The sequence below is a fragment of the Paralichthys olivaceus genome, chromosome 9, assembly GCF_024713975.1.
Source record: "Paralichthys olivaceus isolate ysfri-2021 chromosome 9, ASM2471397v2, whole genome shotgun sequence".
NCBI classification, from domain to species: domain Eukaryota; kingdom Metazoa; phylum Chordata; class Actinopteri; order Pleuronectiformes; family Paralichthyidae; genus Paralichthys; species Paralichthys olivaceus.
Genome location: NC_091101.1, coordinates 17,347,658 through 17,361,991, shown reverse-complemented (window position 1 = coordinate 17,361,991; position 14,334 = coordinate 17,347,658). Strand labels below are relative to the sequence as shown.

General features: G+C 41.8%; 1 protein-coding gene across 1 annotated transcript in view; it reads right to left on the bottom strand.

Moving 5' to 3' along the window:
- Positions 1-14,334, bottom strand: part of LOC109634598 (collagen alpha-1(XXIII) chain) — a 118,003-nt gene that overhangs the window by 8,511 nt on the left and 95,158 nt on the right. The window contains exons 6-18 of the mRNA XM_069531992.1: positions 14,155-14,181; positions 14,040-14,066; positions 11,131-11,157; positions 10,157-10,183; positions 4,453-4,527; positions 3,420-3,536; positions 1,128-1,154; positions 997-1,023; positions 810-863; positions 649-708; positions 519-554; positions 327-404; positions 157-180 (exon numbers count right to left, since the gene is read on the bottom strand). Of these exons, the coding sequence (XP_069388093.1) occupies positions 157-180; positions 327-404; positions 519-554; positions 649-708; positions 810-863; positions 997-1,023; positions 1,128-1,154; positions 3,420-3,536; positions 4,453-4,527; positions 10,157-10,183; positions 11,131-11,157; positions 14,040-14,066; positions 14,155-14,181 (606 nt within the window). The remainder of the gene's footprint in view (positions 1-156; positions 181-326; positions 405-518; positions 555-648; positions 709-809; positions 864-996; positions 1,024-1,127; positions 1,155-3,419; positions 3,537-4,452; positions 4,528-10,156; positions 10,184-11,130; positions 11,158-14,039; positions 14,067-14,154; positions 14,182-14,334) is intronic.

The following is a 14,334-nucleotide window of genomic DNA, read 5'->3' as shown; positions in this document are numbered from 1 at the left end:
TATGACCTCCAGAGTGACATCCAATACATCTGTTTACAAAGTCTGTACTGTTGGATAACTAATCTACATGAACAAGGCAGTGTGGGTCTATGCATTATTATGTGCGTTAGTTACTGATCACACAACCAAAACCGTGCAGTGACAACAGCGCATTACCGAAATGCTGATGGTGTCGATGGCCTGTCAAGGAGAAACGGCGACATATTGAGTTTTGCAGTTTCAGAAAAAAAACTGACACGTTTGTGACAACACAACAACAGTTTTTATTAAAGTTGAGATAATAAACGCCCGAAGGAGTCTGTTCAAGCAATGTGAAAAATTCTCACCTGGAAAGCATCTAGAAGCTTCCCGTTGAAGTCAATGATGTCTGAGGAACCTGTGTTGCCTTTTTCACCAGGATAACCCTGAGACAGAGAGGGAATAAATGAATGAGCTTGACATAAACATGAGAAAATATTCATAATGTGTTTGATAGAATAATGCTTAGAGAGGGCTACATGATTGACTGATATACATACCATGGGTCCCTCTGGTCCTACCTCCCCTCTGTCACCCTGTGTGACGCAAAAGTCAATTTTATTGTAAAATTTTACATTTTTGATTTAGAGTAAAAAAAATATTAGATTCAAATTTCAAAATGTCCCATACCTTTAATCCTGGGAGTCCATCCATACCTCTCTCTCCCTTTTCTGCTACACCTGGCTCGCCCTTTTCAATACACAATGAACATTCAAGGTCAAATGCATGTAAAGACAAGGCCACATTTAATGTCTGAGACATGACAACTGATGGGTAAAGCTTTTCTGTACCTTCATTCCTGGGGGACCCTGTGGCCCTTGATAGCCGGGCTCACCATCTTCTCCCTGTTAGAGCACAAATATCAAAACTTCAAACTTTTGGTCACATTTGACAGAGGATGACAAGAGAGAAGGAAAACCGAAACAAAGACTACTAAGTTGAAATGAGGTGATTGTGATTATCCACACATGATCTTACCGGCTTCCCAGGCAACCCCTGTGATCCCTGTGGCAGAAATAGATTATATTGTTATAAGAGAGGAAGACAAATCACATACTTTTACTTATTCTTTTACTCACCACTAAAAATTGGATTTGAACTACACTCACCTCAACACCATCCCGACCTGGAAAACCCTGAGGAGACCAGAGGAGACATTTAGTTATGGTGCGGGTTGATCAAAGAGTTAAAAAAATGGCCACTAAGTGGCAGTGTTTGATGAGGAATGGCCAGTCCATGGACTTTTGGTTCCTGAAGTGCTCATTCATACAAACAGATGATAATTAAAAGGACAAAACTTAAATAAACAAGTGGAGAAACTGGATGCAGAGGCATACAGGATACAAGGGCTCACTGAATGATTTAATGACTGTGAAAATAATATGACATAATATGCCATAGCCTATTACACTCACCACACCAGACGAATAACTATGAGTGATGTGTTGGATTCTATTCCATGCACAAAGTACTATTCCTCTGCAGTTGTTTTTGTTATATATTGAAAAATACCACTTTAGGGGGGGTATTGCCTAATTTCAACAACTGAAATGCAGTGTTCAGGCCCATTTGTGGTTTACTCACAGTAAGTTGTGGGAAAAGGGTTCAAATTATTATTGTTAATCAGTTATTATATTCACTATTTAGGCTCTTTAGTTATTTAGTTTTAACCTCCTTTAACGCTCAGTGTGTAGGATGTAGGGGCATCTAGTGATGAAGTTGTATATTGTAACCAACTGAATACCATGAATACTTGTTTTATTCCAATAACAGGGAAATGTTTTCTCAGTTTGCAGACCGTCTGCAGCCAACGTGCATCACAACCCGAAACTTCTGCTTTCAAGACGAGCTGTCTCTGTTTCTGTCTCTCGATTTCCTTGTTCAGTTTAATCCTACGAGTTGGATAAAGGAACAAGTTGAGTCTTAGTTGCACTGACCTGCATTGTACGTGCTAATTAAATGTGACAACAGCGTGAGCAAACATTAGTAAAGTTTAGACAACATCTGCTATCGGACAAAAAGATCACATTCATCAACGTCCATTTACATCTGTAAGCGAAAGACAATACAATGATCCATTGCCCCCCTAAGGAGACTATATATTTAATGCATGGACTGGATTCTTTTCACCATCATCAACACAAACAAGACCTTATGGACGAATGGTGCACATCCCTTGAGAAGATTTCAAAAGCTCAACAACAGTATTTTTCTTTCATTTGTCATCTGTGTTCAGATGACAGATACGTTTCCAAAATATCAAACATCCACCACGGCAGTTTCATGACGCCACACGTCAGACTGAAATGATAATGTGTTCATGGACACCCGCACTGGAAGGATTGCTAAGTTTCTGCTGCTCAGTCTTTCCTACATTAAGACATCTGCACACAACATGGAGCAGCTCTTAGCACCACACTGCCTTGTTTAGCTGTTTTGGGTTTTGCAATGCCTTTAATCAGCTTGGAGAACACATTTGAAATTGACGAGGTCACAGGACAGCCCCCTCCCCTTTTCTTTCGTCTGTTTTTTGTCATTTTCTGAGCTGCGCTGGCTTTCTCGCTTGTCAGCTTTAAGTTCTAACCCACCCACACTAAAACCAACATTTTTCACTTGAATCTCTTTGCTGTCCTGTGACAGTTGAGGGTAAGAGCATTCATTCCTTCACTTGGATAAACAAAAATTACCTTCATAGTCTCCTTCCCTCTCTTCCATCTTACAACCACAGCATAAAGCTGAGATTGCATATGAACTAACCTCTGGGAAGCAAACTTAATTTTGAGAAACATAAACTGCCTCAGGCAAGGACACAGCTATTGTTTGGTGAGACTGGCAAGCTGCCCATGAACTCGCCACAGTGCCATATCTGTTTTCAGGGGTCCACAGCGACACGGTCCTGGTGGGAGGGTGGGAGAATGGGGGCGTGTTGGAGAACTTTGTGGCCGCTGTCTTACACAAAACAGATGAGGGCAGGGGTAGAGTTGCTATTCTGGGAGTTTTTAGGTAAACCACAGCTCACTGGCAAACCCGGAAGAATGAGAATATGGGTTCACTGCGATTTACTGTGGACCCTGTTCCCCTTTTAATACATGTGTATAAATGCACGTGCACACACAGCATACACACACACACAGTAACACAATTTGCGATATGTCACACCCTGCGGTTGAACCGTACCAGGTCAACACATTTGGAGCAACACAGCCCCTGATGACTGAGGTGTTTTAAGTGACTGCATTCTTTGCGGTGAAACCTTAGTTAGAGGCTGAGGGAAAGGGGGTGAGTGATGAAGGAGGAGAATAACAGCAACTGAGTGGAGTACATGGGTGTGTATGGGTGCATTGTTTGGCATAGTTTTGAGTGTACATTTGGCACTTTGATACATGAGGAAAAGCTCTTACCGGCTCCCCAGCAGGACCACGGGGCCCGTCCTTGCCTGTGTTCCCAGGGGGCCCCCTGGGACCTGGAGGACCTGGGGGACCAGGAGGACCAGCGGGTCCTGCCTGGCCCTGGTCACCCTGATGAAAAATAAAACAAAACACAGAAAAATGAGTAATGGAAAAACCCAAGAAAGAAGACTATCAGACTATAGTTATTTGTGTTTTATTGCCAACAGTATGTTTATCTGTATCATCACATGTTGAGAAATTTGCAGAAACTCTGACAATCATGCAATGGGTGAAAGATCTTGCAGCTTATAATACATATTCCTTATGTCTGCAGTTATTGATTTTTTGACCACTTGAGGGCAGCAGAAACTTGCTGTACATCTACATCTGCTTCATTTGCCACTTGTCCCTGAACTGTTAATCACTGAGGGGGGACACGTCTCTTTCTGATGACTTCCACCCTCATGTTTATGCCAAACAGAAACCTTCAGTGCCTCAAAGTCTTTCTCACCACCGAAGTAGATGGAGGACCAGTGTTTTCTCACAAGTCACATGACAATATTTTCTCTGCACCCACTCATCTCTTACTGACATGTGGTGCATTATGGCTTGTTTTGTTGCAAGGAACATGGTATTGCTAGCACGCTCATGAAAATGGTGTTAAGCACTTACAGCAGACCAAAACATGATTTCCTAACAGATAATTACAATGTAAGGTCTGAACCCAACTGTCACGAACAAACGTCTTCTATTCTCCCTCTAATATGAAGCACACTTTCCTTGAGTCTGTCTGTGTGTGGTTCATCACCCAAGACGTTTTTTTGCTCTACACCTTTTATACAAACAATTTGACCTTACCACATGTGTTCATACAGTTAAAAAAGCAGGCACACACAGGAAAATTAAGAAACAAAGGTCAAATGTGGTTTGACTGAAAAAGGTGAAAGAGTGAGGAAGGGAAGGGATGCACGGCTGAGCAGAGCTTGAGTGACAAAGGTTGATTAAAGTGTTAAAAAAACGCACACATGCCTTAGTGGTGGTCTACCTTCAGGAAGCGTCTCTGAAAGCTGCCCGACTGCTCTCCAGAGAGAAAGCCGTGGTCATAACGGGGAAAGACCATCTGAGGATGGAGCAGTAAAGACAAAGAGGAAGACAGAGTAGATGGAAAGAGCACGGGCAGAAGTTAGGGTGGAAATAAAAGGGAAAGGAGAAGGACATAAATGAATAAGAAAATCTGAAGTCCATTTTTTAAACAAGAGAGTCCAGAAGGGAGAGAAACAACAAGAAGAACAAGAGAACTTCTGCAGGGAAAAACAGATGAGCGTTTAGCAGCCCCTGAAGCTGTAAGCCAAAAGAAGCAGCGTGAGAAGAATGTTTTGCTCCTCTGGCTGAAGGAATAGTGACAGATCAGCAGCCTGACAGAGAGCCGTGGCTGCTGGGAGGATAAGGGTACGTTTGCTGGAAGGGACAAACCTTGACAGTGAGAATCTGATTACTGTGCAGACCTGCATATGAGCCATAGTTAGGGGGGCCCTGAAAAGAGGAGTCACAAAGGGACATTTAAGCAACTTAGCAAACCAAAACTGTTTTCAGACATGACCTTTGAAGAGAAACTCCGGAGAATTGGGTCTGGACTTTCTCCAGATGATTCCTTTCAGGCACCCACAACGCAGCAGGAGATTCTCCCCTCAGACACAATCACAACAGCAACAAATCAGGATTCAGGTGAAGGGTGGAGGCAGGATGTATTGATGTAACGTATTAATTCCGCTGCAAAAATCACGTTTTTGTTTACAGCACGTTGACATCGGCTCTTATCACCACAAAATCTCTTGACGGCTTTGTTACTTCTACATATATGGCATCGCTTTTTCACCCTGAGATATGTTTTCTTTCAGTATTCTACTGTTGCGTGCTAGAAATATCATCAACACGCCCACTTGCTCGCAGTGAATCCTGCGGGGGATCTCCTGCTGTGTTCTCACATCCGCTCTGCCAGACTTTCTGCCGACTTTTGGGGACCATATGGAAAAAGTCTGGAGCCTCTTACTCGGACATTTGCGTTCACACATACAGCCCCTGCAGAGAGAGTCCGTAGGATCTGTGTTCAGTGGAGTTTAGTGCATGCCTGAAAGCTAAATATTGGAAAGAGGCATTTACAAATTCTGAAGAACAAATGCACAGAACAGAAACACATCATCTGCAAATAGTGAGATATAATATAATATAAAAAAAAAAAAAAAAAAGTGAGATGCAGTAAATCCCCTTTGAATCCGGTGTGTGTGTGTGTGTGGCTTGGGTCTTTCCAGCCGACTGACAGCGAGTGTGATGTTTGTCTGTCAAGCTGAAAGGAGCAGAGTTTGTTTGCCACCAGAGAGCTTGGAGCACTGTGCTGCCTCACTGGTTGAGTTCCCTCCGAAAACACATGGAAGGATGGAGACGGAGAGACAGGATAGAGAGGAGATCTGAAGAGGAGGCATGGGTGTGGTATGTGGGTGTGTGTGGGTGTGTGAAGGGGGGTCGGGGGGTGTGTGGCTGGGTGACACAGTAGGGAGAGAATGAAGAGGAGATGCTGGTTTCCGTTAACAGGCTGCGGAGAATGCTGGATAGCTGAGGGTTTTCCTACACCGCAAATGCCTCCTCCTCCTCTCCTTGCCTATACACTCCTCTCTCTCTACTGTCACATTCACTCATTCCCACTGTTTTCACCATGGAGACCACATACACATATGCTCCTTAAACATGTCAAAGGAGAATAGTCCGTTTGACTGTGGGCTTCCGCTTTACCTCATTCTCATCAGACCTTATAGACTGATACTAAGACAAACAGCCATTCAACCTCAGAGCCCTGTCTAACCATGGTCTATTTGTAGCTGCTCTAGGGGAGGCAAAGGGAGACTTGGCTTGAGATGAAACTCCCATCATGACTTGTCTTTCAACACAGCTTCCAGGCAAACCTAAACACACAGTCTCCTCTATATGGATTTGACAGTATGGAGGTTGGGAAAAAATGGCTGCCAGTTTTATGGCTTTTAATCGAAGTTGCTTAAGAGAAAGATACAACAGTACACATGAGCTTTTGTCACAGGTTTTTGGTGGCACCATAATAACTGATTGTATTTTAATGCCCCATGTTGCCCAATCTGCTCTGGAATTAGACTCAGCCAGACAAAGACCCTGGAATTGATGGATTGACAGGAAGTCACAGGTTGACAGAGATTCATGGCCACTTCCTGTTTTCACATGTATTCTGTTATGTTCTTGTGGAGTTCAGAGGTGAAACAGCGTACGATGTTCAAGGCAAGGTGACTACTGAGATTACGTATAGGAACGATAACTCCAAACCCCCTCTGCAGCACTTTTTATCTGCTCAACTTCAGTGGACCTTGAGCTGTTAATTACATACTCATAGACCAGCAGTTTTTCATTTGCTAAAATCTAATTTTGCCAAGTGTACCCTGAAGGTCATTCATGACAACAGTAGTTGTAGGAGCTGCGAAGTTTGTTTGGAACAAATCTATGTCTCTAAGTGATACACTTAGTAGTTTTTTTAACACTTGACCTTGACCAAAGTTTGGGCTGCAGACTTCAAAGAGATCAAAGCTGCTGAGGCCTTGACCAAGTACAATATTTACCATTTGGAAGAAATACAGTATGTAATGCAGAATGCGAAAAATATTTTATCCTTGAAATCTATAAGAATTGAGGCACAGAAATCATCTGGCTCAGGCCTTGATGGGAATCAGGAATTCCCTTTAATGTTTCTGAACCGCACCATTAATATTGTTCTGCTGGGCAGCCCTGTTAGATTTGCTCTCAATTTATGCTCCGCTGTAAAACAATAGCCACTCATTCCATTTCACTTACACACTCTGTTTATGTCAGACTCTCAGAAGATGTATAACAACACATCTATTTCTAATTATTATACTAAATCTTGTCTTTTGAAGGGTACACGCTAAAGAATACTGAAATAATAAAGGCCAGAATTAAGTGGCTACAGAAGGAGTGTTCGTCTGTAGTTTTTATAAATATGGTATGTGTTAGTATTTTGAAAGTGTTTGACAGTCTGGGGTTTCAAACTAAAAGGAAAGCCAAATAAAAATTACAAGCCAACACTTATTTTTTATTTATGTACTACAAATGAGCTATTTTGTTCATTTAAAAATATGATTATTTTGCAGATTATAAGCAGTTTTGCTAGATCAAAAATCTTCCATCCATCCATCCGCTATACTGCTTTTCCTTATAGGGCTGTGGAGGGGGCTGGTCTGGACCTGGACCAGTGAACACATCTAGATGTGCACCATGCGTATCGTTAAATGTACGTCCAAGCCATGCAAAAATACAACAATGGTGAATTTACAACTTTTCATGTAGAGATTGCAATGATTCTTTTCTTAATTGAATCATTTAATCGATTGAATAAACTGTATTCTTACTGAGCTATAAACTGTATTCTTACTGAGCTGATTATTTCAGGGTCTCAGAAATATAATTATATAGAGAAAATTCACTACTGTGATCCTGACCTGATATTTTATTCTAAACATAACAAACCGAGAAAAACATTCGGGATTTATGGTGTAAGTGACTCCTTCAAAGAATCTGAGCCGTTCACATTGTAAAGCACAGGGGGATTTTTTTCAAACCACAGTGAATGAAGCAGCAGATAATTATATAGATCTCATGGTGGCTGGAATGATATCACATAACAAGACAACACAGAGAACATGGACCAGATGCAGAGTGAAGTTATGGTGTAATGTAAAAACAACACTGGTTGAAAGGAGATGGCAGTTATTGGCACTGCCTCAACTGTTGAGTTTTGATGGTGAGGATGAAGTATTTTCATCGTCGTGAAACATCATCATTCTCATCTCTGGCTCTGGAGCTGTTGGAACTGTTGCTGGGGGAGGGTACACGGGATAAACCCACCATACTTAGTATATACGTAAAAAGGTCTCGATTTTTGAACGTTATGTGCACAGAGCAAAAAAAAAACAATCTGTGATCAATGTTTTATAATTTTTATCTCCGTGCATATACACGTTATTCCGACAGTGTGATAACACTAAAATGTTTTTTCAGATATTTTTTAAATACTAAAAATGAAAGTGTCTTCCTGGGCTTTGTTGTACAATTTGTGATGAGTCTCTGAATCTCTTTGAGTCTCTGAATCTCTTTGAGTCTCTGAATCTCATGATCTTTCCCTTTCTCTGTGAAATTGGAATATGATCCCTGCGCTTTTCAGACTGTTCAAATTAAAATCTGCCATCATCACCTTAAAATATAAAAATGTATGTGTAATCAAGAGATATATAAAAGTGTCCCCCCTGTTTTCAGTGGGTTAATGACTATTGAAACTGCATCTTCACAGATCTTCGTAAAAAAATCACAGCTGCAGCTCATCCTGTAGGCTGCTGCCAGAGTCCTCAATAACACCAGGAAAGTGGGGCACATTACATTGGTCCTTAAATCACTGCACTGGCTTCCTGTGTGTCAAAGACCAGACTTTAAAATCCTACAGTCTATAAACACGAAATGTTCTCAGGTCTAAAGAGATCTCAGAATTATTTGTGTGCTACAAAGCATCCAGACTCCTCAGGTCGGCTCGGAAAGGTTTACTCAGTGTTCCCAGTTTTAAAACCAAGCAGCCTTTAGTTTGTATGCTCAGCACCTGCAGAACCAGCTTCCTGAATAACTGAGGACTGGTACTTTCAGCTCACTCAAATCTAGCCCTCAAACACAAGAGGCTTACCAATTACAGATTGGATCTCTTTCTAATGTTTAATTACTTGTTTTGGTATTATTGTCTTTTAAATACCATGTCCATTTTCGTTTTCCCTGTTTTTATTGTCCTTAAATTCGTATTTTATTATCTTCTCAATGTTGCTTTTTGCCTCATTTTATGTTTTTACATGTCTCTGCTTGTGTTTTAATGGTGCTAAATAAAAAGACTTGCCTTGCCTTACACTGATCTGTCGCAGATGTAGTATAGTACGTATATATTCTACTGTATTGGTGTTTGCATTATCATTAGCTGTGTCTCAATTCAGGGGCCGCATGCTCGGATCTTAGCGGCTCAACTATCAAAGACTCCTTCAAATCTGGTTGACAAATGCCCCATTCCCTTCTTTCCCAATCATCAAAGGATCAACAGATGGATCCTTTGCAGGCCGACCCATCCCAGGATTCATTGTGTGCTAAAGATGAAGCTAATGAGCTAGTTATTTTGGTGGCTGAGCTCCAGCAAGTACAGCTGTTTAAATTCGCAAACAATGCACCAGTAGTAGTGTGAAAAGCTGGTGACACAAGTAAGAAACCCTCCGTGAACCAGACCATCTCATTTCCATTTGGCCTTCATGGTCTAATAAAACAATTATAAGGAGGTGCCTGTCATGGGCACACTCATTTGCAGGTCACTTTTACAGTTCCAAAAACAAAGCTGCATCCAGCCCATTCCAAACAGGCATGTTTAGAACAGGGACTAGTGTTTTTTAAAGGAAACACCATTGCACTATTATTTTTTATATTAAGAAAACGACAAAACAAGAGGAAGAGGATAAAACTGGAGGGAAAGCTGGAATCAAAGTTCATTTTCAAGTTGCCAAGCTTTGCTGGAGGAACAACACAAAATTAAAAGGAAATGTCTCTTCATCCACGTCAGCTGTAGAGAAAAATCTTGCATGCAATAATCAAAACAATGTCATTAACTTTCTCAGGCAAAGAAAAAAAACAAGACTTACCCGTGGCCCAATGTCTCCCTGGTCACCCTGGGAGAAAAACAGGAAAGTAACAATTGTCAGCAGCTATTAGCACTGTATATGCACACAGGACCAGTCATGCCATGGAAGACTGTTACTGCAGAAGCAACGTGTCGGACAGGCTTAAAAACTAATTCTTCTGTACAGGAAGGAGTGACTTAAAGGTCATCTGTCCCCATACCAGCTCAGGATGTTGACATTCACTGTGTAAATCATTTGATAGGCCTCAACTGGAATCATCTGATGGGATGTGATTGGTTAAGTGAAAGTGGGAGTGCGTGTACTGGGGATTGATGCGGCTCTGATGAGGATTTGGAGCCTGTGTTCTCATCACAGCACCATAGCATGATTACACGAAGAGGGCCAATTTTCCAAAACCTCAGCATCATCTGTCATTTGCAATCCCCACTCATCAGCCTGAGTCCCGCTCTGACAGATACCATTTGCTGCGGTTGTGTTGCTCTTGTGGTCGCGCTTATCGGGACAATTTTCGCTTGAGTGCAACAATGCACACTTACACACTCAGGCACATTAAGTTACTTATCTGTGTGTGGATAAGCGATCATAGACACAAGCCTCCTCTGTGAGCTCCTGCAGCTCTTTCGATTCACTCACATCTTTGGCTGGCCGGAGGTTCACAGAGCGGGAAAACATCTGGCTATCATAGAGCCCCGCGGAAAGGCCCGTTAACCTGTTTAGTGCCTTGACGTGAGAATGTGTGGAGACATATGAGCTCCTACATAACTACATGTAATCTATGGCTCGTTTGACGGGGGCGTGGTGAAAGCAGTGAACGTGGGAGGGCGATGGTGAGAACACCTGCAAGGTTACGCGTTTTTATTGTGCGCGCTTGCATTTGTGTCTTTCTGGATCCTTCTGTGTGAACACATCCACACACACACACATACACACACCACTGTCTTGTCTGGAAGGGTTGGTGAAATCCATGAACATACCTTTTCTCCCTTGGGGCCGGCTGGTCCCTGTGGGAGGGGTAGAAAATCAAATGCAGTTGGTCAAGATACATCAGTCATCACATGAGCAACATACACCACAGAGCAATACATCTTCAGCTGGCCTCGAGCTGGGAGCGTTCAAACGGCGAGGAAAGGCCTTCATACCACTCAATGCAGCCGTACCAGCGAGACTGCTCAATCAGAAGTCACTTTGGTCTGAGCATGTTTCAAAATAAGAGCATATGGCTGGAGCTTAAGCTATTTTTAAGATTTCACTTTTAGAAATAAAAACTATTTTTCTGAGAGATGAAACTGAAAGGGCCAAATGTTCCTTTGTTTGTTCTCCAGTCTTTCTCTCTGAGGAGAACTCTGAAGATGTTTTAGACGTGGAATGCTGGAGACTAACTAAAAACATGGGTACTCAAAACAGTCCTGTGCATATGTGAGACACTGCTGCAGTCACCCTTTGTATTGATATTGTCTTCTGGACACCAGGCCCGTAGATGAACTTATTCCTGCCAGTCTGGCTGAGCTGTGCCCTTGTCTGTCTCTCTGTCAGCCCGTCCCAGCCTGTCCACTGCTGACTAGTGGAAAAATGACGACTAATGTGGCGGCACCACAAACTGACTGACTACAGGCCTCTGTGACTGAGAGACAGAGAGAGAAGACTGTGAAAACCTGCCACTATGTCCTCAGCCATAGATCCTCTAAAAGTGACAAGTGGTCAGATCTCATCTCTTCTAGCCCATAGTCTCCTTTTATATGAAACTTCTTCATGTCTCTATTCTCGAAACAATTTGTTCTTTCACCACAGTTCACAAACTCGTCCCCTTTGCCTGACTTTAATCAGTTCCTGTCTCCACACATGACACTGAATCTGCCTTGAAGCCTCTAATTCGTTCCTCCTTTCCTCATGTCTTCTGCGCTCTTCTCTGTGTAGCAGACGTTTCTCTGCAGCGGAGATCTAATAGTACCAGGAGAACAACGCTGAAGATCAGTGGAGAGGATGGGCGGTTTGATAATGTGACTGGTCATATGATGACATGCATGTAGCTTATCTCCTGCTTCAGGAAGAAGGAGAAGGAGAAGAGCTGGAGAAGCAGCAAGGTTTCATTTAAGTCATAGGTGTGGAATTATTATAAAGGATTTGTTTTTAGTTCATACTTCTGTTTCATATCAGCCTTTCTAAATACTTCCAGTGACGCTATTCAAACATGCAGAACTTTAATTCAAATTCTAAAGCCAAGTTTACAAAAACACAAATACTGATGAACTAAATTCAGGGACATTTGTATTAAATAATGCAAAAGGTGTAGGAATGGTGCGGAAATTTGTGAAAAGCCAGAACAACTGACATGAAACTTGAAGTTACGTGTTTGGTATAAATCACAGTGTAAAATGAGATGATTTTTCCAACCATAAAGCTACTCAAAGTAGAAGGAAGCTAAATGTTCTGGATGAGTTTCAAAATGTAAATGTTTTATTTTGATTCTACCCTAACCCTCTGCCAAGGAGGTTATGTTTCCGCCACTGTTTGATTGTTAGGGTTGTTTGTTCTCTTTCAGCTCCAATATATGTAGTGGAAGAGAGGGATAAGGGCATGGAAAGAAAATATCACATTTTGGCCCAGATCCGGACAATCGGGTGGATCCAGGAATTTTTCCACTTACTTTAATTTTGTGAGATACAATTTCCTGAGGAATTATTCACGGTTCTTTAAGACAAAAATTTAGGAGACTGATATTTAGTGTTGGGCCATGGTGGTGGTTTGTAAAATAAAAGTTTATCTTTAATGTTTTATACACTCATCAGGTTTACTTTCAGTTGGAGGATTTATGGCTAAGATTGGTATTTCTAAGATATGGAATTAATATCATAATTATATAATTAAGGTCAGAACATGTTGCAGTAGGTATCATGTAATGTATAGTTAAAATCACTAATGATAGATTGTTCACCTTGGAAGGTAATTAATGATCATGGAAACTATCTTCATGACAATTCAGCTATTCTTATCCAATAATGAAGCATCTGAAAAATCAGAATTAAGTTTTGTTTGTGTTATTTTAATTAAAAACCCTCATCTCATCTCTTATTTTCTTAGTTTATTGTAAACCTGTGGTTAAACTTCAGTTTCTCCTCAGTCTTGCTTCAAAATATTTAATTCTCTGTCATCTAGCAACAAATCAGTCTGACTGTTTTTCCACTTTTCCTCTTGTTATCGTCTCCCTCTCGACCGTCGTCCTGAGGTCTGTAACACACCTGCTGTGGTTTTTACTGCGGACCCTTGGTGAAGGGGAGAATCCTCTTAAAGGAGCGACCCAGCTTGAGTTCTCCTTAAGCAGGAAACAGCAGCCTAATGGTGTTTGGAGAGGAGCTATTCAAACAGCTCTCATTATGCTGTGAGAGGTTTACATTTCAGCAGATGATGAGTCGCCCTCTCATCAGGCTGGAGGAGGGGGTGAAGGTTACTATAATGACTTTTTAAAGAGCCTCTGCTGAAGGTTATAAACTCTTTTCTCACCGCTGTGTAACGCACTCGCTCTACTCTCTGCTCTCCACGCTACACCTGGGTGTGTCTGGGCGGGGTTTCGGGGGGAAACTTGATGGATGGGACTACGAGGAGAAGCACGAAGGGGATTTCAGCACTCGATTCAGCTGAACCATGACTCCCCCGTGGCCTTGAGCCATGGAAAGAGTTAAGAGGTGGAACAAGACACAAGATGGCTACCACAGACGCTTCACTCACTTGAGATGTTCCCATTGGAGCAGTAAAAATGATTGACAAGGTTTTCAAACTTTCACCTGTATCAAAGGCCAAATCTGCCCCCTGAATTCACAGTTAAACAATATCTGTGCATGATTTGCTAGAAAACTAAAAACAAAGCAGCGGGTGTGTGACAGGGTACCTGGCTTCCTTTAGGACCCGGTAAACCCTGAGAGGAGGAAAAAAAACAGAATTACAATTAAATTTAAGTAAAGCATGTTTTACATACGTGTGCATGGGAATATGGGAATACTCACTGGTTTGCCATCCAAGCCAAGTGGACCCTGTCAAAAGGCAGAGAAAACAAAATTATAAAAAGACTAACACACAGAGTTTTATGAGTAATATCAACACAGAATTATCAAAGGGAGAGCTTTAGTTTTGGGAAATATGCTAATTCATATTATTGCTGAGAGACAGAAGAGGAGACTAACTCT